Source organism: Capra hircus, chromosome 2, assembly GCF_001704415.2.
Source record: "Capra hircus breed San Clemente chromosome 2, ASM170441v1, whole genome shotgun sequence".
Lineage (NCBI taxonomy): Eukaryota > Metazoa > Chordata > Mammalia > Artiodactyla > Bovidae > Capra > Capra hircus.
This window is the reverse complement of record NC_030809.1, coordinates 20,033,889-20,059,905: the sequence shown is the minus strand read 5'-3', so window position 1 is coordinate 20,059,905 and position 26,017 is coordinate 20,033,889. Positions and strand designations below refer to the sequence as shown.

The 26,017-nt window shown below is 34.2% G+C and overlaps 1 protein-coding gene across 7 annotated transcripts in view; it reads left to right on the top strand.

Moving 5' to 3' along the window:
• Window positions 1-26,017, top strand: part of AGFG1 (ArfGAP with FG repeats 1) — an 80,012-nt gene that overhangs the window by 50,077 nt on the left and 3,918 nt on the right. The window contains exons 3-13 of one of the 7 annotated variants that reach the window (XM_018058744.1): window positions 1,617-1,732; window positions 5,418-5,580; window positions 6,804-6,957; window positions 12,127-12,246; window positions 12,903-12,974; window positions 14,072-14,281; window positions 15,423-15,540; window positions 18,117-18,196; window positions 18,414-18,506; window positions 23,895-23,942; window positions 25,781-25,939. In XM_018058744.1, the coding sequence (XP_017914233.1) occupies window positions 1,617-1,732; window positions 5,418-5,580; window positions 6,804-6,957; window positions 12,127-12,246; window positions 12,903-12,974; window positions 14,072-14,281; window positions 15,423-15,540; window positions 18,117-18,196; window positions 18,414-18,506; window positions 23,895-23,942; window positions 25,781-25,939 (1,333 nt within the window). Of the gene's footprint in view, window positions 1-1,616; window positions 1,733-5,417; window positions 5,581-6,803; window positions 6,958-12,126; window positions 12,247-12,902; window positions 12,975-14,071; window positions 14,282-15,359; window positions 15,541-18,116; window positions 18,197-18,413; window positions 18,507-23,894; window positions 23,943-25,780; window positions 25,940-26,017 lie in introns of all 7 variants that reach the window. The other 6 variants (XM_018058727.1, XM_018058754.1, XM_018058735.1 and 3 more) reach the window with 6 other exon arrangements.

Here is a 26,017-nt window from a genome sequence, read left to right as displayed (position 1 = left end):
ATCTTGTGTCAATAATTTGTTCATTTTTATTGCCAAATAGTATCTAACTCGAATATTCCAAAATTATTAATTCACTTACCTGTTAATGGATATTGGGGTTGTTTTCTGTTTGGGGTTAATGAAGCTTCTGTGAACATTTATGTACAAATCTGAGCATGGACATGTACCTTTATGTTTCTTAAGTACTTACTTAGAAATGGGATGGTTGGGTTACATGGTAGGTATATGTTTAACTTTTAAGAAACTGCCAACTATCTCCCAAACTGATTGTACCATTTTTACATTCTTGAGCGTTCTAGTTCCACATCTCACCAGCATATGATATGGCCAGTCTTTTGTGTGTGTGTGTGTGTGTTTGTGTGGCTAGAACCCTTGTTATTTCAGAAATAAGCATTCTCTGTAGCTTGAGGTGGGTAGAGTAGTTATTTCTGGATTATTATAATAAATACTTGTCAAAACACCAACTATTTCAATAATAATACACTTATTTATAAGAACGTCCAGAAATAACTCTTCTGTATCAAAAAACTTACTGGCACAAGAGAGTTAAACAATGGTCTGTAGAGGAGAAAAGGAAAATTCTTCTAGGGGAAGCTTCATAAAGCATTTTCTCCATTACTACTTTTTTGGTGCGGGTCCCAAATGCAGGAACTTATGCTCCATTACATTTCTGATTGATACAGTTCATGAAAAAAGCCTCGCTTTGCCTTGCTTTAGTCTTTTTGTTTGGCCATTCTGGTGGTTTGTATGGGTGTCTGTGTAGTGGGGCCCAATATTGTTTTAATTTACATTTTCTACATGGACTGTGATCTTGGGCTGCTTATTTGCCGTCTGTGTATCTTCTCTGATGAAGTGTTTGTTCAAATTTTCTATCCACTCTTCAACATATTGTAACTTCCTTTTATCAGTTGGTGGCTTGCCTTATCTGAAGAGAAGCAGTTTTAAATTTTGATGAAGCACACCTTATCAACTTTTTCTGTACAGTTCTCTTTATACTTTGTATCCTATTTGAGTACTGCATCATTTTGTTTCTTTGATTTTTACTAAAAAGTTAGATAATCTCTCATTTTTTAGCCATTAGGGGGCAAAAAGTATAGGAGGCAGTTATAAAGCTAGAGTTGTAGCTGCCTTGTATTTTTCTTATATTATACTTTAAAAACAAATTGTGTATGATTCTAGTACTTTTTATTTGTTCTTTTTGGTTGATTTTTAAACCTGTCAAGGATTAAGAGATTGCTGATCAAATTCCTTTGTTTTATGGGGTGAAGGAACTGAGATTCATAAAGGTTACATGACTTTGCTAATGGTTTACAGTTTATGATTATTCTAAGATCAAACAATCTGAGGTCCTCTTAGATCCCGTTTCACTACTTATTTCCCTTTGAGGAGCTGGTCTTTGTGATGCTATTGATAAGACTTTACTGCATGCTATAACAGTAAAATAAATTTAGTTCCTTCATTTGTTGCTTCTTCATTGCTCATTGTGATTAATATCCTATTGAAAGCAATATTATTAAAATTAAAGTAGGTTAGCTTTCTAAATGAATCTTAATTATCTTAAAATTTCATTAAAATGTTGAATTTAACAACTTTTGTTTTTGTAATTCTTTCCAAAGGTCTGTAAACAGATTTGGCTAGGATTATTTGATGATAGATCTTCAGCAATTCCAGACTTCAGGGATCCACAAAAAGTGAAAGAGTTCCTACAAGAAAAATATGAAAAGAAAAGATGGTGAGTGAATAGTTTCTATTTAGAGCAAAGGCTCCCCAGATTGCATTAATTACGGGTAAGATTAGTATAACAGGAAGGAAGGAAATAAGTAGCTAGACAGGAAATAAGGAAATAGATAACTCATTATACTTTGGCTTTTATTGGATTTGATTTCCAAAAATCTTTACTTCTGCTTTGTCCTAACTCATCTGTGCCTGGCAGTAGCCTTTTTGTCACCACCAGGCCTCTTACCCTTTTTTGGGAAGTTGGGGATTCTTCCTTGTAGACCTTTACTATCCCTGTTAGCTTCTCTAGACATTGTAGTCATGTAAAACCTCCTTTCTTAAAAATCTTTGTTTAGCAAGTGTTTCTTTAGTTTCTTTTATATAGTAAGCACTGCGCTAAAGCACTCATGAAGCAGTCTATTCACTTAATTGCAGGTTGCAATAATTTTTTGCTCAAAATACCCCTCTTTGCTCAAACTACCCACCCAAGAAGTCATTTTTCTACCTTGTTAAGAAGGAAGTGTTTATACTTTTAAAGCTAAACCTGTCAGATGTTAATTTTTGAAAAGGAGTTAAAACAGATGTACGTGTGGCTAGTGAAGTGTTCTAAAGCAGAGCAAAGGTATATTTGTGGAGAAGGCGATGGCACCCCACTCTAGTACTCTTGCCTGGAAAATCCCGTGGACAGAGGAGCCTGGTGGGCTGCAGTCATGGGGTCGCCAAGAGTCGGGCACGACTGAGCGGCTTCACTTTCACTTTTCACTTTCATGCATTGGAGAAGGAAATGGCAGCCCACTCCAGTGTTCTTGCTTGGAGAATCCCAGGGATGGGGGAGCCTGGTGGGCTGCCGTCCATGGGGTCGCACAGAGTCGGACACAACTGAAGCAACTTAGCAAGGGTATATTCGTAGAACTAATGTTCAGCTACTTTGAGCTCTTCATTTTAGCTGTATGAGAACAATTTAAATTAGCTTACTAAGACTCATTAGTGATGAATTCTTGGTTATTTCTTTAGTGTATGTATTTTAGTTTTAGTAGTGTGTATTTTCCTTCTTGAGAGGTTAAAAAGATGAGAGAGAATCATAAATAGAGGGATAATGAAGTAAATGGCCTCTTGTTTGCCAGAGGAACTGTATTTTAACCCAGAGAATATCTTCAAAACACTGTTCTAGTTGAGGGAATACTTGCTGTGGTTATGAGTGAGATATCTCCACTTGCACTGGGTGAGCATAGTAGAAAGAAGTGGCTCTAATTTGTATGTTCTGTGAACTTTGTATTCTTACTGTTCTCTGGAGGAGACTAATTTTTGCCAGGGCCATATTCAGCATTACTGGAAACATTAGGTATGAATATAGAAGAAAAAATAACAGCAAGATTTTAGTTCAGGAAAGGAAAAAAAAAAAAAACTTTACAAGATGAGGTGATAGCAAAAACATGCTGCCATAAATAATTCTCTTAAAATGAAGTATATAATTATCTTTTTATCATTTTAGTTCTAAATTTCCCAGGCCTTTTATCCTGTAGTTAAGACCTTTCTCCTTGATAGCCTTGGCCTAATTTTTCATTTTCCAAAGTTTCGCTTTTACCAGCTCAGAGTTAGTTTAAATAGAACTGAGCTGGGTTTTCAAATGCTTTAGCTTCAGCTGATAAGAGGAAAGCATGTGTGAATGAGTTGATAGAATTAAAACCGGAAGTCCCTTCTCCCTGCATTAGTGATAATAGCCACAAAATAAAATAATAAAAATTATTTATTCAAACCGTAACCAAATAATTGTAAACCTCAAATAATTATAATTTGTGTTATCTTTTTTGTCCTGAGAAAACAGAATATTAATAAGAGTAAGACAAATACAAACTTCAATTGGTGGGTAGGGGAGAGGGAGTGACTAACATTTAGGTAGGCTGGGACTTTTCCATTTTAAACTCATGCTCCTGCACACCTGTGACATGTACATAGTGGGTGGTGCAGTGGGTTTGTGATGCGACATAAGTGAAAGCGAAGTCGCTCAGTCGTGTCCAACTCTCTGTGACCCCATGGACGGAGGAGCCTACCAGGCTCCATGGTATTTTCCGGGCAAGAGTACTGGAGTAGATTGCCATTTCCTTCTCTGCAACATAAGCATTATCCAAATGCAGTCTCTCTAAAAACCCTCAATGTGGGCAGCTACACTTAAGACATTGAGGCTGGTGCTGTCATCTAAAGGGTTTCTGAAATTATTCTGTTAACAAGCTTTGAACTCATTTCCTATGCTGTACATGTTTAGTTAGCTTTTTTACTTGTAGCTACATAAGCCTTTGAGCCAAAGATTCTTACCTGATTTTATGCTTTAAAAAGGCTTGGCTATTCTCAGAAATTGGCATCACTACTGATAAGCCAAACTGGGAAAATGTAACTTCCTGTTTTCATCTCTTCCATATACTGAAAAAACCAAAGTTTTATTGTTTGTGATTATTATATAATTTGATAATAGCCAATGCTTGTGTACCAGAACACTGTATAAGTACTTTGTAAATGTTAATTTGTTTATACCTCATAGTAACCATAGTGTTTTAGAAGAAAATGCAGAGGCACAAAGTGCTGAAGTTGTTTGCCCTGGGTTTCACATCTGTTGAGTGATGGAGCTAGGATTAGAACTCTGATTTTGGAGCATAGACAGAGGACCCTGGCAGGCTATAGTCCATGGGGCCACGAAGAGTCAGACACAACTGAGCACAATGCACACACATGTGGAACACAGTAGAGAAACTCTGCTTTTCTGCTTCTCCCATCTGTGTGATGTGGGGAAGGAGGGTAGTTAGAACCAAACCCAGAAATTCTGTGAGCAAGAGCTCTCAAAGAATGCCAGCCCTGGAGATAGCACTGCCAATATATGGGCACTGTGTTCTCACTTCCCCTCTCTCTTTTCTTTATTCCTTTCACCCCATGAATCCTTACATGACTGGAGTTAAACCTAAAAGACTTGTGAAGTCTTATGAACATCTTTCCATGTCAAGACAGAGCAGCTGTGTATTAATATAGAGACTAGCATAACCCTTTCAAGCATTTTTCTCCTGATGGATTTTGGTTTATTGTTTTTTTTGAAATCTAAAAGAGTGCTGTGGTAACATACATTTATTTACACTTAACCCAATTATTGCCTAAGGGTAGATGACTGGAAATGGTACTTCTGGGGCACAGTATTTTAATAGAGAGGAACAAAATTTGTAAAGTTTATACTCAGACCAAATGTATGTTATTTTAATTTACATAAAAATGTTTTCATTTCTGTGTCTCTCTCGGTGAATTGCTTCTGTCCATGTAAAAATTGAATAGTTAATCTTATTCTTATAGATTTGTAATAGACCTTTATATTTTGGGCTGTTAACTGTAACATAAATATTTTTCCTACCTTTTGCTCAGTTTTCAAATGTTATGATCTTACAGTACTTGATGAACTAGAAGTCTTCTTTTTTAAAAAAAAAGCAGTTAATATTGTTATCTTAGAAAGACTGTAAGTAAATAATTGGAGCAAGTTTTGTGGTTGCTGTTTTATTACCTTTTCTCTGAATATTTTAATTAAGTGTACTCTTATGGTATCAATTCTTGACATAAGATTAATATCAAAGCAGTCTTGTACAGAATTATAGAGTTAAGCTTTTTGAGCTTAGTATTCCCTACCGCTTCCTTAGGTAACTGCCTCTTCAACTTTTCACATGTTTTAGGTATGTCCCACCAGAACAAGCCAAAGTGGTGGCGTCAGTCCATGCATCTATTTCAGGGTCCTCTGCCAGTAGCACGAGCAGCACACCTGAGGTCAAACCACTGAAATCTCTTTTAGGAGATTCAGCACCAGCACTGCACTTAAATAAGGGCACGCCTAGTCAGGTGAGTCATTTTTAAGTCTTTTTAGAAGCTTCTACGTAAGGAGGATTGAGTACAATGAATTTGGGAATTAAGACAGTTGCATAATGCTACTTGTATACCAGTACCACTATGTCCTAATGGTTTATAATACCTTAAAAGATACTTGGTTAAGTGGTTGCAGTGTGTCTGTTTTTGTGGTTTTTGCTATTGCGAATATGAGTTTGTAAAGGTATTCAGGAGCAATGTCATAGATGTAACATGTAGTGGTAAAACATGAATCTGTGGTGACCATCAGAGTTATTTAGAACAGTATAGCCTTTGTGATACACTTTTACAGGAAAGGATTTCTCAAGCACAGAATTTTTTCCCCATCCTGATGGTGAAACATGTTTATCATTGAAACGCAGGTAGCTTTGCATTACATAACTTATTCTAAAAAACTGAGTAGACTGAAGTCTTTTCAGCAGTTGGTGTCTAGAGTTTATGCTTCTATACTTCATGACAGTCAGATGAGTTATGACAAATCTGTTACTGTGTGGCATTATGTCTGTCTTACATAAGAATGATTCTGAAGCATGTTATTATTTGAATTAAATTCCACCCTTTTAAAAAACGCATATACTAGGATTCCACCCTTAAAAAAAATGCATATACTAGGGCAACTAGATAAATTGCTCATTTTCACCAAAGCTTTGAATAAAAAATGAAGAGAAGGGTAAAGTCAGTATATTGTAACTCTTCCCCTTGGATAAAAGATTTGTTCTGTGAAAGCCTTATCATCATACTCTTAGCAATAAGTCTGTTTTGTGTCTTGAGGTATAACACCTGCTGTAATTATACTTCATTGCTTTTGACTCTGTACTTAAAAGATAATTATGGGCATAGATGTTGAAAATTTGTGCTTTTCAGAAAACATGGCTCAGATGGTAAAAGCGTCTGCCTGCAATGTGGCACACCCGGCTTCGATCCCTGGGTTGGGAAGATCATCTGGAGAAGGAAATGGCAACCCACTCCAGTACTCTTGCCTGGAAAATCCCATGGACGAAGAAGCCTGGTAGGCTACAGTCCATGGGATCGCAAAGAGTCAGACATAGCTGAGCTACTTCACTTTACCTTTGTTTATTCAAAACTCTACAAGTAGATTATATAATCTTTAAACTGTTTTAAGCTTGGTGAATTGGAAGTTTTATAAACGTTTAGCAAATCTAACTGGAAGCTCTTTGTAGTTAATATGTGGATTATAGTCCCCTGTTGTAGGTCGCTCCCAAGGGCAGCAGCAGGAAAAGAAGCAGTTTGACCTTTTAAGTGATCTTGGCTCAGACATCTTTGCTGCTCCAGCACCTCAGTCAACAGCTACAGCCAATTTTGCTAATTTTGCACATTTCAACAGTCATGCAGGTAAGTGTTTTTTCCTAGCAGCTTTTGCCAGTGTTTGAATAATCATCAAATTAAATGTGGAGTACTAAATTAAGAATTCATTTGGTCATTTTGAAGCAGTTTTATATGATAATTTGAGACATATTTTTGCCTGTATGTATTTCACTGTTTTATAAATATGACAAAAGCCAGTACTTACTGAATTGGTTTCCTGTTTTATTTTGGGACTTATTTTACCTTCTTCTATTCACCTGTGAAATTGTGATGCTCTCTGCCCTTTTTTTCCTTTCAGTTTCATGTCCTGGCTTATAGTTGGATAATAATGGTACAAATTATTTTATGTATATGTATCAAAAAATATGTTGTTTGAGATAATTTGGAAAATTATAGAAAACCTTCAGCCACATTTCTATCAAGTATTAAAGGAATTTTTGTTTTGAATATCAATAAAAACATTTTCTAAGACTATGCTACAGAATGAAGTTGTGGTGTGATTTATGTATGTTTGTGTCTGTATGTGTTTACTTTAAAAAGAGATCCTAGGGTGAAGATTTCTTTCAAGAGATTTTACGGAGAAGGGTAAGAAATCAGGAAGCATAAGTTGTTGGGACTGTGGTAGGTTTTCCAATTCTTACATTAGCCAAGTAGCAGAAGTCCAGGAGACTGAATAAAATCTTTCCCCTTCATCTTCCAGGCGGGAAGCCAGTTGTTTCTTCTCTGAGCAGACAGGAGCTCCAGCTCTCTGTTCTCACCTCTTGCTTTTTGAATGATGGTCAAAAGAGTTGGTGGAAGAATCAATGAATAGAGAGTGAAGCTTCTGTAATTTATGAATATTCTACTTATCTCAATTTTAGGCTTATTGAGATATAATTTGAAATGATAGATAAATAGCTGCCAAACTCTTATAAATTTTTAGCTTATTTCATGTTTCATGTGTGTGTGTTTGGTCTCTGAATGCAATTTGTGAATATTTGCAGGTCAGGGGATTAATGTTACACTTTTCTATGTAGCCATATTAGCAAAAAAATAGACAAGTCAGTGTGCTCCACAGACTGATTTGTACCATGATTACCTTTATATTTTCAATAACTCCCTTAAAATGCTTTTTGAAAATAATTGTCATTATTTAATTGTGACATATAAATGTTAAAAAATAGCAATGTATGATTTTATCAGATTGACTGAAGATATTAAATATTGTTGTCTCTTTTCCACATATGACAGAAATATAGTAGAGGACAGATATGTCTGTGAGGAAGTAGTTTAATAAGTCAGGTTGCCTGAGAGTAATAATTTTTTAGCCTAAAGTTCTTTTGTTTTTACAAAGGACTACTCAGATTACTCTTTTCTTACCTCATTTGATTCTAGGGGCATAAAAAATATATACGGATATTGCAAGAAAAAGCTAATAAAATTACTTATTTATTTTCCCTTCTAGTATAGCTGATGCCATCTTTTACTTTTTACCTTATGTAGTTTTTAAGTGTAAGCCAATGTCTTGGTTCAATCTGAAATGTCTTTTCCCAGAACCTTTGTGACGCACTCTGAATTTATACTTTTTATACATTTATACTTTTTCATACATGGTTCGCAGATTTAAAGTCATTGATGGCTGAATTCTTGCCCTGAAATTCTCATGTCAAAAGAAAATAATGGGTGAAAACTTTCTCCTCAACAGATTGATGTGACAAATGGAACCTTTAATGGCAGACAGTAATTATTCAGATAAGCCAATCTGGCTAGCATTATTTTATAGGAAAACCTGTTCTTTCACAGACAATTTAATGGCTTAAAAACCAGAAGTCTTTACCCTTCTTTGTTTGAACATTCTGGCCGAGTTAGTGTGTGTAGATGTGTGTCGATGATGGGGTCAGTATTATGTTCAGGAAAAGTCATCTTCTATAGAAATATACATGGCCGTTAGAAACATAATTTACTATGGAATGTAATAGTTATCTTACCTGGTAATAAACATATCACAAAAACTGTAAACTGTCATTGATTATTGTCACATCTTATATGAGGGATGTCAAACTCAATCGCCTTGCCACCCAATTAACACAGATGAGTGGTGTAATGCACTGTGGAAGGGACCACAGTGCCCCTTTCAGAGGCAGATGTTCTGTAATCTCCTGTTGCCACATGGAAATGCGGGCTCAGGGTTCCTAATATATTGATTCTTTTAAGAGAGGCAAGAAATCTTGTTGAAATGCTCTCTTTAAATGTTAGGAATTGATGAAAATAATCTAAAATATTGTATAGATGGAATGAAGTCTGTTATCTGGATTTGATGAGAGTTGCTGGCTGCTATCCTCTGGTCTCTACATTTTTTTTTTTTTTTCCTTTTACATGAGTATCTATTGCTCACTGAAGTGTAAAGACAGCTCAGGGCAAGATTCAGGCTCATTGACTTGGTACCTTAAATTCTAAACTGAGTTGACTCTTTTGTACTTTTTGAATAAGATTATATAAAGAGCATTCTTTACTATTTTGTCACATTCTTTTTAGTCTGGATTTCTTTGTGTAGAAGTTGTTTGAGGTTCTAGATAGTAGGTTTTTTAAAATGTATTATTAGTGTTTAATTCCAAAGTTGTGTTTATCAGAGTTTCATTCCATAGCACGTATAATTTTCAAAATGTACTGTAAAAAGTTGTTGAAAACAGTGAGTGGATTCAGTATCTATAAATAAGAACTGATAGAAGTATTACAAAATCCTGTTTTGTTGTAATGAATAGGTATTTGATTAGTTTGTTTGGTGCTCTGGTTGGAAAATTATAGATATGATAAAATAGACTTGATAAGCAAAATGGATTGCATTGAACTAATTTTTTTTCCTTATGTTTAAAACATGTTAAATGTAAGTTTTTCCCATATGATGTTCTAAATATAAGTTAAATGTTCAGTATATATTATTATAGACTACATAGTCATATATATTTCAGGTTATAAGCCACAGACTAGCTTAGGGACCCATTCCTGTTTCTACAAGGGACAGATGTATTTCATTTGTTGTTCTCAACCGTACAGCTAAGGGTTCCAAAAACTTGGAAACTTGCCTTTTGAAATATAATCTACTCTGAATTTGAGAACTTCATATATCATACTCTCTTTTCATTTGGTTTACAGTTGTATTATCTGTTTTCGCCTTAAGAAACTTACTTTGTCTTTTAGAATTTTCTTTGGATTAGCATTTTAAAGCTGATAAGAAATTATTCCTATTTTTTTATAAGTTGTAGAATCATAGTGTTGGTTTTATTAGTAGAGGCCATCTAATGAATCTTCTCATATTGTTAGTAAGAAAGAACAATGAGGGACTAATCCAAGGGTTTACAGTTTCTCATGTTAAGATGGAGTTGTCTGACTCTTATCTTAGATTCCCTTTTCATTAAACTGCACTTATGGTGTTGTCAGCAATGTGCCAGTAAACTGCGTTTAACCTTATATATAATTTAAACTGGTATAGATACTTGTTTCAAAATATTTTTTGAGAAATTAATTAAAACATTTTTTAATCTATTAGTATTTCTTCTATTATATGTATTTTGGGGAAAGTAAAGTTTCAGCCTGTAAAGTTGAATTTTATCTATTAAATAAAAACAGACAAAATAATGTAGGGAGTCAAGAAAATACAGAATTTATGTTGTTAAGCAGTAAGCAGCCTTTTAATTTAGGTACTTCTGTGTGGTATTTGAGGGCCAAGACAATTGGTTTTAAAAAGGTTTTCAAGAGCAAAGTGGGATAGCACTCCACATGTCAGAAGTGGTAGGTTGGCGCAGATGTGTAGGAAAAGGGGGTCTGATCTTCTTTATGTACATGTCCCCCTGCTCATTATCATACCCAGTTAGATTAAAAAAAAAAAGAGCAGTTACAGGAAATGCTGTAAGTTTTGCTGATTTTCTTCCTAGAATAATGTTTTACTTTAATGGACAATTTTTTTTGCTTAGTGACTTCTTTTGGCTTGTTACCTCTGAGCCACCAGGGAAGCCCAAGTAGAGTACAGACTCACTGAAAAAGGCAAGCTCAGGACATGATACCTACCTGAAATCTCACTACTTCCCATTTAACTAAAACGCAGATTTTGTATGCACATGATATCATGTTTAACGAAGTTACCACATGAAGATATATCTGGAATTTATTAACCTATTTATCTTGTTTACTTTGCTATAAGTATTTTTGTATAAAGCTAAATACTCTTTACATGATATATTTCTTAATGGCTACATTATATTCCATCGTGTAATGTTCTTTAATTAAGTAATTTTCTGATTTTTCATTATTATAAAAAATACATTGTTTAGCTATTAGAATTAGCTGTATGCTCATTTGTAGTAGTCTTACAAAAACTGTCTAGAAATAGAATTGCCTGCCAAGGAATTTAAAGTGGCTCACTCACTTTGTTGGACATCCTTTTCACTCTTACCATTTAGCATTCACTTTCCTGCATATCAACCACTTCTTATTCTTATCTTATCCTCTGTAAAAATCTTATCCAGCATCTGTTTTGGCCTTTTAAAAAATCTTTTGTTTTACCTTACGTATTGATTTTATAGAAGCTTAGGACTTTGCTGTTAGATTGGTTACCAGTTGGGAAATGCCAGTTGGTCTTTTTCAGTAGGTTTGAGGTGTATTTATGGTATAATTTTTACTAGTTTTTATTGTTTAAGTTAATATGTGTTTTAATATGATAAGCTCCTAATAAAATATGAGTTTCTTCAGTTTATTTGATGATCATGTCCAACTTTTTGCTTTTTTTAAAGTATGCTATGATGTAACATAGTTGCAAGGTTAAAAACAACAAAAATTTTTAATGTAATCAAGCCATTTTCATATGATTCATCTCAATTTTCCAAATGTATCCTGTATCCCACATCTCTCTGCTTTACTGAAACTTATGTTTAGTGCTGTTAATTCAGAGATTCCTTTAATAGAGTCACTTTATAGTACTATTCGTGATGCCACTCAAAGGCTATTTGTGTACAAATTTATCATTGTACTGGATGCCCTTTGATGAATTGCTTGCGGTTGGGTGAAATAAACATTTGTAGAACTTAAAATCTGATTTCTAAATGAATTTTTCTTTAAGTTATGAAACATGGAAACTTTCATAAAATTCTTAAACTCATTTATCATATTTTTTATTTACAGTTTTCATATTCATTAACATGTATTATTCCTTACCATTTACAGCTCAGAATTCTGCAAATGCAGATTTTGCAGACTTTGATGCATTTGGACAGTCTAGTGGTTCGAGTAATTTTGGAGGTTTCCCCACAGCAAGTCACTCTTCTTTTCAGCCCCAAACCACAGGTAGAGCCTCTCCAGCATTATGATTAAATGTTTTTACTTTAAAAAATAGAATACAACTCTGTAGACATAGTTTTGGAAACTTATTCTAAACTTAAATTCTGTGATTATCTGGTTTTAAAATAGTTCTGTTTTACAAAGCTCTGGGGAAACCTGAAATCTTTATATTTTTCTTTATTTGTTTTTCTGGACACTAGTGTTTTGTCTAATTCATATCTGTTTTCCTTTTCCTGCACAAGAATCTTTCTTAAATTTCTTACGCACGGAGACATTGAAGTAGTAATAGTGTTTTAGGTTCACAAAATACGTTTTGATTTAATTTAGGCTCTAAATAAAAGAAGCTAGTTAATTATTTCCATAGAACTAAAAATGTAAGTACTTTTCAGGGCAGCAAGCTTCAGAAAATAATTGGTTGAGTAGATTATTTAATAATCACTTTGATAAACTTCAAATAGTTTTCTGTGCAGGAATTGGTCTTTAAACATTGAATACTTACCCATAAACTGTATTATTTTCAGAAACTCATTGAACCTTTGTTTAGATCTTTGGCTGATTGCTTTTCTTTCAACTTTTAACTCTGTATTGTCTTAAAGCCTTTTCCTTCAACTTTCTTTTTTTTTCTTTAAATTTCATCATTTACATAATTTCTGGCTGTCCAGCATTTAGAATGCTTTCATCTAGCTGCAGTTTTGGTGAATTTACTTCAGCTTTTCCTCTCCAGGCTTCCAACAGTAAGTTCTGTTGTCAAGTAGGCATCTTTTACTAATTTGTATGTTTAATGGTATATTTTATAGGTGTTTCAGTTATAGAATTTTAATCATCCTTTCATGATAATTCTCCATAAATTCGCACTTTTACTCTTCTCACTATTGCTAAACTCGAAGAACACAATAGTGTACAGTAACAGTTTCTTTAATAATTGTTTTTATTAATTTGAAATAACTTTCTTCATACAGATTTTAAAAACTTAGTATGTGCTTTGTTCACCGGTTCCTTGTAACAGATCACAGTCTTTTAAATACAGACATTATTTAGTTTTAATCAAAAACAGAGTTTAATTTCTGTAAGACATGTATTTGTTTTAGAATGTATAAAAAACTGATTGATGGAAAGTGTTTTTTTTTTTTTAAATAGGGTGTAATGTCTCTGTTTCTGAAATACCTTTAAGTGTGTGTTGCTCTCAGTTTAATCTATAACTGTATATACATGTATCTATATCTACTATCTTGATTGCTGAAACTAATGTGTAAGTATAAAGAACAAACATCAAAAGTATTGCATCAGAAGCATAGAATGAATATTTACTGGTTTTTAATATTTTGGTAGTACGTTAGGGAAGATTCTAGAATATAGAACAGTCTTTAAAATCTTAGTAGAATAAAATTGATGTATCATTTATATTATTTATTTATTAAGTGCTCTTATTTTTTCCTTGAAATATGTTAGCATAATTTTACTGAAGACATTGTAGTGTTCTGTGTACATTAAATTATGTGGAATTGAGTAGTAGCTCTTCAAGTACAATAAAACTGAGTAGCATGGAGACTCTCCGGTGAATTATTTTGTTCATTCCGGGATAGGTAATTACACAATTACGCCATAGGAACTTGTTGCCCTATATGTTGTCAGGAGCTTTGAAAGTCTAGTTTTGTAGACTGTGCATGGTCATGTGTAGATGATTCAAGTTGAATGCCATTTGCCAATTCTTACTTTTAAGATTTTAGGATTGCTTATAGGAACCTTAGTTTAAGAAGAAATGATCATATAATCTATCAAAGGATATTGGGAAAGTCTAGCAGTTTCAAGTTTTCTGTCTATTCCATTACAGGTGGAAGTGCTGGATCAGTAAATGCTAATTTTGCTCATTTTGATAACTTCCCCAAATCCTCCAGTGCTGATTTTGGAACCTTCAATACATCCCAGAGTCATCAAACAGCTTCAGCTGTTAGTAAAGTTTCAGCGAACAAAGCTGGTCTACAGACAACAGACAAATATGCGGCACTTGCTAATTTAGACAATATCTTCAGTGCTGGGCAAGGTATCAAGCTTTAAAGAAAAGAATACAAATTTGTGTATTAAGCAGTCTTCTACATTTGGTTCTATTTATTAAATTCTGAGGATGCTTTTCTTCATTGTGTATAGGTTTTATCTACACTAAATTTTCGTGACTATTTAGCCCATTTTGGATCTGAAATAACCACACGGTAGAAAGCCTAGAAACTAGTTTGTAAACTTCTAGATTTAAAAGAAAATAATTGACAAAAATTTAATTTTGTCTTAGTGTGCTTTATTGTTCTAAAGGCCAAAAGGGCCAAGAGATGACTACAGGATTATTTGGTGGTTTCTATGATGTATTAATTTTGAACTATTTCCTATGACTATTTTAATATTTATTTAAAAAGAAATAAAGCCTATTTGCAGTGTATTTTTATACCCAGTTATGGTCGTAAGGCTAGTATTTTTGCCTCTCAAAGTGCATAGTGTAGTAAGGAGAACAGCTGGGGTCTGCTTTCAGGCTGGATTCTGATCTCTGAGCATGATTTCTCATCTCCCCACCAAGAGCAATAGAAATAGCATTCAACTTAAAAAGTTGTGTTGTATGTGTTACTGCGTGAGAGGTATTTAGAACAGCGTCTGGCGCATAGTAAGTGTTACTTATTACTTATCTTATTACTTACTTATCTTATGACTGTCTCTTAATTTTTTGGTAAACAACCCTGGGAAGATGATACTATTAATAGATTGAGTTCTCATAGGTCCAGCATTAGATGAGTGTATATGTGTGCTTGATTGAGTTGTCCCCATCTTGCAGATTTAATGTAGCAGTTTGAGAATTTTCTTCTTATATGTAACCTAGACATGTCATTGGTACCAGGTCTTAGTTTTTATTTCAGACAGAGTATTTTATTTTTATCAGAGTGGAATGTATAGCACCAAACTTGTCCAGTATTTTCTGGAGTATTTATTTATTAGGTAAGACTCTAGAATCATGTCCATTTATTTGCTAAGCTCCAAATCAGTTTTAAATTCACACATCATGGCAAATGCTGTTGGTAAGTTGAAAGGATAAGCATAAGTTAAAATCTTTGATTTAATTTGTTTTTGTTTGTTCATAGGTGGTGATCAGGGTAGTGGGTTTGGGACCACAGGTAAAGCTCCTGTTGGTTCTGTGGTTTCAGTTCCCAGTCAGTCAAGTGCATCTTCAGACAAGTATGCAGCCCTGGCAGAACTGGACAGTGTTTTCAGCTCTGCTGCCACCTCCAGTAACGCGTATACTTCCACAAGTAATGCTAGCAGGTAGCTTGTCATTGTCTTGTGTTTTATATTTAAGCTTTTTTTCAACTTTGAATAATTATGTTGTTAAGTAATCACTATTTGGGGCTTAATTTAAAAGATTCTTGAATATTTTCCTAAGTTTGAAGAAAGTTACGAGTTTACATTTTTTAGTTAAAATATACTCTTTGAGTAATTACCATAGGGGATTTACCATCGTTTTATATTTTTTATTTAATCAAAAGTACTTTTTCTCCTTGAATGCTGAAATATAATTTAGAGTATATACGCATCTTGAAATGGATGTGTTAAATTGTTAAATACAAATTTAATTATACTCAGAGAATCTGTTTACAGAATTACTTACTTTTAAGGTACAGTTTTTAGTCATGAAGATTAAACACTGAAAGTAACATGTTGTAGCCTGAGTTGTAAGTAAAGTTTTAGAAAGATTTGCACCAGAACCCAAGATTAGTCCTGTATCTTTTCTGTCACACTGGTATTTATAAATAGATGTATCTGTTACAGTGTTTGTGTATGTATGGTGTAAGGAATTCTTGGCAGAAGAGAGTCTACCACATTTTAAAAACATTTGATCTTTAAAAACTCTTCTAGTTTTTTGACTTCTTTTTGGGTCAAGGAAGCAGACCCAGAAGTATAGGTGACTTATCTGTACAATGTCTTACCCTTGATTTTCCATTCCTACAGATTGTCTCTTTTATCCGAGTAACTTTTTTTTTCCTTTTAGCACCTTTTCCAGAAAAAAATGATAGGATTGCAACACTAGTTAGTTGGGCTTATTCTCCAGTAACACATTTTCTGTATGGCAGATGGGAAAGATTGAATCCAAAGAATAAAATTCACAATATTTCTGTATTTTTGCTTTACTAATATTGACTACATTAGACATATAAAATAGTGAACTATAGCAAGGTGGCCATAAAGTCTGGAAACAGAGGTATATGTAATGAAATGGTTTATTGATATTACATTATACTCATAATAAGTGGTCCCCAGAGTATAATGCATGGAATATTTGAAGTACCTAAGACCCATTCCAAAGGTTTGTGAGGTTAAAACTAAATTCATAATAATTCTGAGTGGTTGTTTGTGTTTTCATTAATTGACATTTGTATTCATGGTATAGAAACTCTTTAATAGGTTAAGACTTGATGGTGACTTAGCATTGAATTATGGCTCCAGTGCCAAGCTGTACCAGCAGTCATCTAATAGTCATTCCTTGCTACCACACATTGTTTTACTTAGGAATATTTTTGATTCAGTTTTTATTATGAATATGCTTGATGAAGCAGTGTAAAGGAATTTGATTTTATTAAGTCTAGACCCTGAAACATGTCTTAATTTTCTCTGTATTGAAGTATGGTATGCATCGAGTAGTTCTGCCGTATACTGAAGTATAAAGCTGTCTTGAGGAAAATCAACTTATGTGGTTTTTTGAGTTGTGGAATGAACCAGCTACTTGTTTTATGGAACACCATTTTTTTCTTGGAAGTATGATTGCTAAACAAACCATGGTTATTGAGATTTGGATATTTGTTAGACATTTTCTCAAAAATGAAATTTTTAAGTCTGTCACTTTAGGGAAAACAATGGCTAAAATACACAGTCTCAAGCAACTAAGTAGAATTTCGGAAAATTTATTAACCACCATGAGCTTAATATTAAGCTTCCTATTGCTTTTCTGATGACATGGATGGTGATATTAATGGTTGTTATTTTATTTTGCATACGGAAATATATTGACATTTTGAAGATTGGCGTCAAGTATTTTCCGAATGATACGAAAGTAGTAAAAGATTCATTTAAAGTGTAAGATAGACTACTGGATGTTACTTTAAGAGTGCATCAGAGTTCATTGATAGGGTTTCAGATTCCATATCACAGCTGTTGTCGAGTTGCAAAGTTGTGTCCACCTTTGAAACCGCATGAAGTGCAGCATGCCAGGCTTCCGTGTCCTTCACCGTCTCCAGGAGTTTGCTCAAACCCATGTCCATTGCGTTGATGATACTATCCAACCATCTCATCCTCTGTCCTTCCCGTCTCCTCCTATACAGATATGAGAGTTGGACCATATTGCAGCTAACCTTTAGGAAACTGTAACTGTTGTTTCTGGAATGATATCAAGCAAGATATACATAGTTATCTGGAAAAGGTGTTAAAATTCTGTTTTGTTCAACTGTGATGCCACATGAGGCCAGTTTTTTCTTCATATGCACCAAGCTAAACAACATTATCACAACAGATTGATCATCTATTAAGCCAGCCATTAAAGAGATTTGTAAAAGTATCAGATAATATTGTTATTTTCAAATGTATTAAAAATTCTTAAATTTCTGTTTTAATTGATGTACTATATATTGGTAGATATAGCATCGAAGCTCTTTGGGGTTCTTGTTTTTTTTAGAATGTAAATGAATTCTAAGACTTAAAAGTTTGAAAGCTGATGTGATGCATGATATGTTCAGTATTATTTTTTCCACATTTTATGGCAACCCTGTTGTTAGATTACCTTTGCTCTTGGATTACCTTTGCTCTTTTCCCCCTCTCAAAATATGAATTCTTTCAATACTTGTTTTCAGTAATGTTTTTGGAACGGTGCCAGTGGGTGCTTCTGCACAGACACAGCCTGCGTCTTCAAGTGTGCCTGCTCCATTTGGAGGTATGTGTTTCTGGTATATGTATTGGTTTTTATATGGAGTCCAAATATATGTATATATTGTATTGCATTTTCTTAGGGATACCAGAAGACGATCAAAGCACCAGTTTATTGTCAGAAAGCTCTAATTTTCTATCTTCATAAATATATGAACAAATATTTTAAGTAATTGAATACAAATGCATTAGGATTTTATAGTGTATCTTATAATTTTTTAAAGCTACACCTTCCACAAATCCATTTGTTGCTGCTGCTGGTCCTTCTGTGGCATCTTCTACAAATCCATTTCAGACCAATGCCAGAGGAGCAACAGGTAAGAAATGTAAATTACAGAACAGTAAACTTTGGGAAAGGTATATACCACAAAGGCACTATGTGAAGAACATTAGAAAATAAGGTGCCCTTCTTACTGAATTGCCTGTGAAGTGGATTAGTTTCGTCTATGAAAACAAATGCTAGCTGAAAGTTTATAGAATCCTGGAACCTAATAGTTGAAAATGGACCATGGAAGTTACCTAGCACTCACCACTGAAAGGTTTCATTTTTTGGGTGTGGAATCAAGCATAGAGATGAGAGTTAAAGCCTTAACTCCCCACTGCCGGTTCATGACAGAGGTGGTACTTGAACATTATAATTATGACTTATTTGTTGATCAGGTTTCATAATTATTGATTATAACTCAATTGAAAATATGTGTCATGTTTTTTCCTTTGCTTGGGATTGCAAGGAATGGATGGATTTTATTATTGATAAATGAGATCTTGATAATGAGGTATTTTTCCAATGTGTATCTCTTTTAGGGTTGTTAACATTTTTTGAGGGGTTGTTGAAACTGGTTTAATTTGGGATATAATAATTTGAATATTTTCTCTTTTTATAATTTTTTAAAAAACTCCTCTTTATCCCTCCCCCTCTTTTTTCTTTTTGATTCATATTGTAAGCTAGCCACATATTTCTTATATTTTGCCTCTTTGATTTTTGTCTTATTACCCTGAACACCAGAGATATTTGCCAGTACCTTGGAATGTTGGCAGGTGCATGTGGTATGACCCAGTACCCATTAAGCTGAATTTGTCGGTTTTTAGATTTAAATAACTTTAGAACTAAAGCCTTAAACTTGACTTATAGCATATGTTGATGTGATATTTTGAGAGAGTAAGGTGCTTATAATATCACAATAAATTTGCACCATTAAGAACTACTAATTACTAGCACATCATTTTGTCATTGGCAAGGTTGAGAACTGTAATATTGGAAGTTTAAACCATAACTTCCATTCTCATATAATGTTTTCATTCATAAACTGTTGCTATCTCACAGAATACATGTTGTATAAGTATTTGAATTTTGCACATAATTTTTAATGATTTATTTTCATTCAAAAACATATAAATGCACTATGCTTAAACATAATCAGTGATTATTTCAGATTTCTGTTGTGTTTCGGACAAAATATACTATTCATCACTGATGATGTATATAATATTTCTGTTTCTGAGCATAGAATTTTGACTTCATGGAATGAATTTTTAAAATGTCTCATGACGTGGTATTTTGTACATTGTCTCATTTAGTCCTCTTAACTCTCATCAGATGTTTTAATCAGTCTTAACAGCTGAGATGACTGAGGCTCAGGGAAGTTAAGTGCATATGTTTTGGATACAGCCAGATTTGTGTTCAAATCCTGGTTTAGTATTTACTTACTAGGTAATCCTAAAAATGCTTTCTGTATATTATTTTTTTAATGAATGGAGAAAAAGTGATAGGAAAATACATTATTTGCAGTAATAATAATAACTGTTGAGATGTTTAAAGCTATTTAACCCCATTTAAACTGAAGGATGGAAACATATTATACCTTGACCAAGATCACGTTGATCTAACTCCTCTGAGCTTTATTATCTTTTTCTGTAGAATGTGAACAGTATTCTCTGTCAGGGATATTGTGAGAATTAGATGATGCAGATTACCTTGTATCGTCTTTGCATTATTGTATAGAGTTGGGGTGTGTTTGTGTGTTTAGTTGTTCAATTGTGTCTGACTCTTTTTGACCCTATGGACTGTAGCCTGCCAGGCTCCTCTGTCAATGGAATTCTCCAGGCAAGAATACTATAGTTATCATGGCCTCTTCCAGGGGATCTTCCCAACCCAGGAATTGAAGCCGCATTTCTTACATCTCTTGCGTTGGCAGGCAGGTTCTTTACCACTAGTGCCACTTGGGAAGCCCATATGCTTGGTAAATCATTCCTGTTATTATTATTTTTTTTTGGTGATTGTACCTCCAGACTGGTTCTGTTATTAGAGTTAAGGATTATCACCCCCACCCCCACTGTTATTTAGAGTACAAAAGTCCTTAAAGTTAAGGTTCTATATAAGATGTGAAATAATGTAAAGTGTACAAATTATATCTCAAAAAGCTTGTTCAGATAATATAAAGTAGTTTTAATATTAGTCTAAGCAAAATTTATTGAAAGGTGAATCTAGTATGTCCCCAAATTTTTATTTCAAGGTAAAATATCTTTTCTGTTGTAAACCATTTTGATTTATCACATTGATCATCTTATTGAATTGACTGAGTCAAAGTAAATGTTACCTATGTAATATGTTTCTCTTGAAGCTGAAATATAAACAACAGTGTTTTATATCATCAAACTTAATATTAGTTCATATTAGTATTGTTAAATCCATTTGAGGTAGCTTTTGAAAGAGGTATTAAATAATAGTTCTGTGCAAACTATTTATAAAGTTTTGCTGATACATTTCATTCTTAAAATACACATTTTAATAATAATTTTTTTTCCTGCATTTAATAGCTTTGGGGCCTTGTTTTACCACATTATATAGAAACCTTCAAAAAGACTGGCCAATGTGGCCTAAGACTTTTTTTTTTAGGATTCTATAATATTTAGCATTCTATTTTTCTAGAGCCCTTGAACCCTTTAATTAATGAAGTTAATATAATTTTATGGTTTTCAGTTATTAGGACATTCTCTTAAAACTCTTAAATCTCTCCTTTGCCCCTGAATGAGTACCCTTTATTTTCTGATATTCATTGAATGAATGAATGAATGAATGAATGATTGAATGATTTTAAGTGTCCCGTGTCTCCCCGCGCCACCCCCAAACCCCCAACCTCCCCCAGCCAAGAAATAAACTTGTATAAATGTAGAACCAAAAGAATCATGGTGGTATCTAGCCAAGCATCATCATTTTATTACTTAGGTGGAGCCCAATTAGATGGATTTACCTGATTAACTAATGACTAGTATTAGTCAATGGCACCCCACTCCAGTACTCTTGGCCTGGAAAACCCCACGGACAGAGGAGCCTGGTGGGCTGCAGTCCATGGGGTCACCAAGAGTCGGACACGACTGAGCGACTTCAGTTTCACTTTCATGCACTGGAGAAGGAAATGGCAACCCACTCCAGCGTTCTTGCCTGGAGAATCCCAGGGACATGGGAGCCTGGTGGGCTGCCGTCTATGGGGTCGCACAGAGTCAGACACGACTGAAGCGACTTAGCAGCAGCAGCATTAGTCCCAGAGTGCTTCTAAATCAGCACTATTTCCACTGGTTCCACTCATTTCACTTACAGGAAAGTAAATGAAATATATGTCTACACAAGAACTTGTATACAAGTATTTACAGCAGCATTATTCCTGGTAGTCAAAGGTGGAAACAGTCTTGGCTCAGCTGAGGTGGCTCAGTGTAATCCGCAGTGCAGTGCAGGAGACGAGGATTTGATCCCTGGGTCAGGAAGATCCCCTGGAGTTGGAAATGGCAACCCACTCCAGTATTCTTGTCTGGGAAATCCCAATGACAGAGAAGCCTAGCAGGCTCCAGTTCATGGGGGTCTCAAAAGAGTTGGACACAACTGAACACGGAAACATCGCAGGTGACCATCCACTGATGAATGGATAAAGCAAATGTGTATAGCTGTACAGTGGAGTTTTTTTGATAATAAAAAGTGAAAAGTAATGATATGTACTGATATATGGTGCAGCATGGATGAATCTAGAAAACAGCAGGGAAAATAAAGGATACTAGTCACAAAATGTCATATAATGTGTGATTCTATTTATAATCTGTCCAGAATGGACAAACCTATAGAGACAGAAAAGAGATGGGGCAAAATGGAGAGCTGATAGGTGTGGAATTTCTTTTAGTGAGGGGGATGTGAAAATGTTCTAAAATTAAATTGTGATGATGGTTGTACACCTGGTGAATGTGTTTTTAAAAAAGAACAGAACACTGAATTTTACCCTTTAAGTTGACAAATTGTATGATATATGAATTATATCTCAAAAAGCTTGTTAAAAACAAGTCTAAAATATTTTGATAGCAGCCCAGGACTAGGCATCAGTGTTACAGGTTGAGTATTGTAGTTAATACTAGTTAACAGTCATTGTTGACTAAAAGTCAGGTTTTACCAAAGCGTATTATGTAGAACATGTCTCCTGAGGTGATGTTAACACAGTGCTTCGTGGGAAGGGGTTCTGTGCCCCAAAGCATATGGGAAGTGCTGAGTTAATAACACAGAATTGAACCAGTATTATTAATGCACGATTTCTCAGAGCTTGTAACATGCTCTAAGAAAGGAGCTAAACATAAAGTGACCAAGCTTGTTTATCGCAGAACCCTTCTACCTCAGTCAACCTTTTGTTGAATTTATAAGAAGCTATAAACAGCATCTTTTAAGTTAGCAAGAAAAAAGAACAGATTCATTGAATATTTACCCTGTAGTACTTTTAATCACAGCAGCTTTGTAAATTAGGTATTACTGTATCTGCCTCTCCATCCCTTGTTTTCAAAGGAGGAAACTGAGGCTTAAAGAAGTTGTGGTGTCCTGTAATTAGAAAACAACAGAACCAAGACTCAGAACCACTTTCACATCTCAGTTGTTGTTTTCCCCAAAATTCAGTTAGTTAAGTATGCTTATTTAAAATGTATGGACATGTATTTTTAGAAACAGTCCTACTCCGGATAGTTCAAACAGTGGTTCTAGTACTTAATCTAAATTTGATCTCTGTTGAATACTTTTCTTTACGTGTAACCCTGTCTGACCTCAGTCACACAGGTTAAGATCTGCATGGGATGAATTTCTCTTTTCTCTCTCTTTTTAGCCATCATATTGTAAACTGAAAGTGCTGCTCACCTTTCTAATGGAGTCCACTGACTAATTTTCCCTGAATAATTTGTTCCCTTGAGTTATCTTTACTAGTTTCTAGTTAATATATGGAGTTGAAAATAAAACAAACATTATTCAGGTGCTTTTTCTGAGATTTGACTTTTTAAATGCTAAAATGTAGATACTAGATCATTTTAGATGATTCTATGAATAGCATTTTTGGGTGTAACTACTGAGGCCTAGAAAATCATTTTATGTATATTGTTCCATCTTCACGTGAAAAAAAAAAAGTGTTAGTGTTTACTTAAAAGCTGTATTTCCTAAATGTTTCTTTGTTTGATATTTGTTTTTCTGGTATTATTCTAATCTCTTTGTTTCAAATACTGTAAATACTAATATCATGAATATAGTTGAAGTAAAGACTGTGGGTGCATTTTTATTATGTATTCTTATGCTATCTCCTTTGTAAGTGTATTCTAATTTTAGAATTTTTTAATGAAACAAATTTACTTTTATTTTGACAATAGTTACTCATAAGTTAATTGACATTGGTCTCTTTATGGCTTTCCATAAGGCCTTTCTGGAGCAATGCATTCTCAAGTGTTTCCTCACGCTCATTTTGGTAGGTGGCCACAGCTAATATCTAGGTTTGTGTGGCAATTTGTCTACCTGCTTGTGGAAGCTTCTGCTAGTGTTCTGGATCCCTGCATGTGAAGTTAAGTTTTTTCCATGTTTTAAAATGGAGTGGGCATGGATGTGTGGCATTGGGAATAACTTATATTTTAAAGTTACATGAAAATCTCCTGTGGTAATTTGTTTTAATATTGAAAAGCATATTGCTTACCTCCATGGTCACATTAGAATGTTAATAGCTTTTTTGATTATTTTTCTTAAGTTTGAATTCATAATACTTTGAGTGACACACCTTTTCTATGTACCAAACCATTTTACCACATTATTCCATGGAGTTTGGCTTTGCTTAACTGTAGCCAACTTTTGCTTTATACTGCTTTCTTAAAAAGTGAGCTGTCAAAGTTATGTCAGTGTATTGTTGTCTGTTCTGAAACCCTTCTGTTTCCCTTGCAGTGTGCTTATTATTCTTTAATTCACTTGCTTCCCAGTGGCTTAGTTTCCTTTTTCTTATGAATAATAAAAAGTAATATTTAAAATTTTATGATCTAGTTAGGTTCACTGAGGAGAATTGCACTGTTAACAAATATTAGGATTATGAGAATTACTTTGAGCAACATCCATAACAGATTTTTAATTTTTTAATTAAAGATAATTCTATATAGCACGTGTAGTGTTAATTTCAGTGCCTTAAGTCAGCATTCAAGTTGGTAATTTTTTTTCTTAGAATCAGAAAATGCAATGAATTACGTTTGATAACAATGCCTAAAATGCTTCACTATGTAATTGCTAGTGTTCTGTATTAAAAGCAACATTGTTGGCTCTTCTTTCCTAGAACATATAGTTGAAAGGTTCTATTTTGAATCATTAGCAAAAAGTACTATATTGTTCTGTTACTATGTGTGTTTTTATATGAGTAATATAATAATGTGAATTCATAACTCATTGTAAGTGGGGGGTGATGGCAACATACCATATGTGTGTGTGTGTATGTGTATGTGTATATATATATAGCTGTAGTTCACACACAGATTTCCCCAACCTGTGAATGAATGCTTCATTCCATGAAGTTATAGTGACTAGATATGGCAGGCCATGGTAGTTATTGGGTACAGTGTCATTAATCCCTACATTCTTTGCCTCTTTTAAGAATGCCTATTTCACTTTCTGTTCAGTTTTTGTGTACTTTGCCCCAGTTTCTATAACTCTTTGGTCCTAATATTATCTTCCTTATACCTCTTATGCAAAGAAGTCTTTGTTTATTTATACTTTTTAAAAAAGGAATGGGAGTCCATATAGTTTAATTGTGTTAATGTTTTTATTAGGATTATCCCCCATCCATTTTTTGACTATGGTTACAAAGCTGCGTAGGTTTTGAGTGGCCTGCCGCAGACCCTATTTCTCTTGAAAGTTTTATTTTTAAGTGAACTATTTTGCAGAGGTTTTTCCAGGAATACATGTACTACATTATAGCAGACAGTTCACTAGATATAAATGTTTCACTATTTTACCCTGTATAACAAAGCAAAACTTAAAATGTATATACTAGTATACATGTGAATTGCATGATGATGGACTTTAAAAGTAGACTGCTATTTAGACTCAAATTTATATAATTACTTTGAGAGGTTTACTTATGATTTCGAATGCTAGCTTTATAGCTTACATTAAACTATATGGCACTAAAACTTGCTATTAAGTTTGTTGTGGTTTGGGGATTTAAAATACATGTTTTTAAGGTAAATGATGTCTATTTTACATTGCTGAGTATGAGTATAGACAACCTCCTTTTTTGTTTGTTAAGTGATCAGCCTTTCCTTCTCCCGCCAGCGGCGACCTTTGGCACTGCATCCATGAGCATGCCTGCGGGCTTCGGGACTCCAGCTCCCTATAGTCTTCCCACCAGCTTTAGTGGCAGCTTCCAGCAGCCAGCCTTCCCAGCGCAAGCAGCTTTTCCTCAACAGACAGCTTTTTCTCAACAGCCCAATGGTAAGAGCTAACATTTGGCTGGTGCCAAGTTCATCGTATGTATCCTTTATTTATCATAATTTGAATGTTTGGACAAAA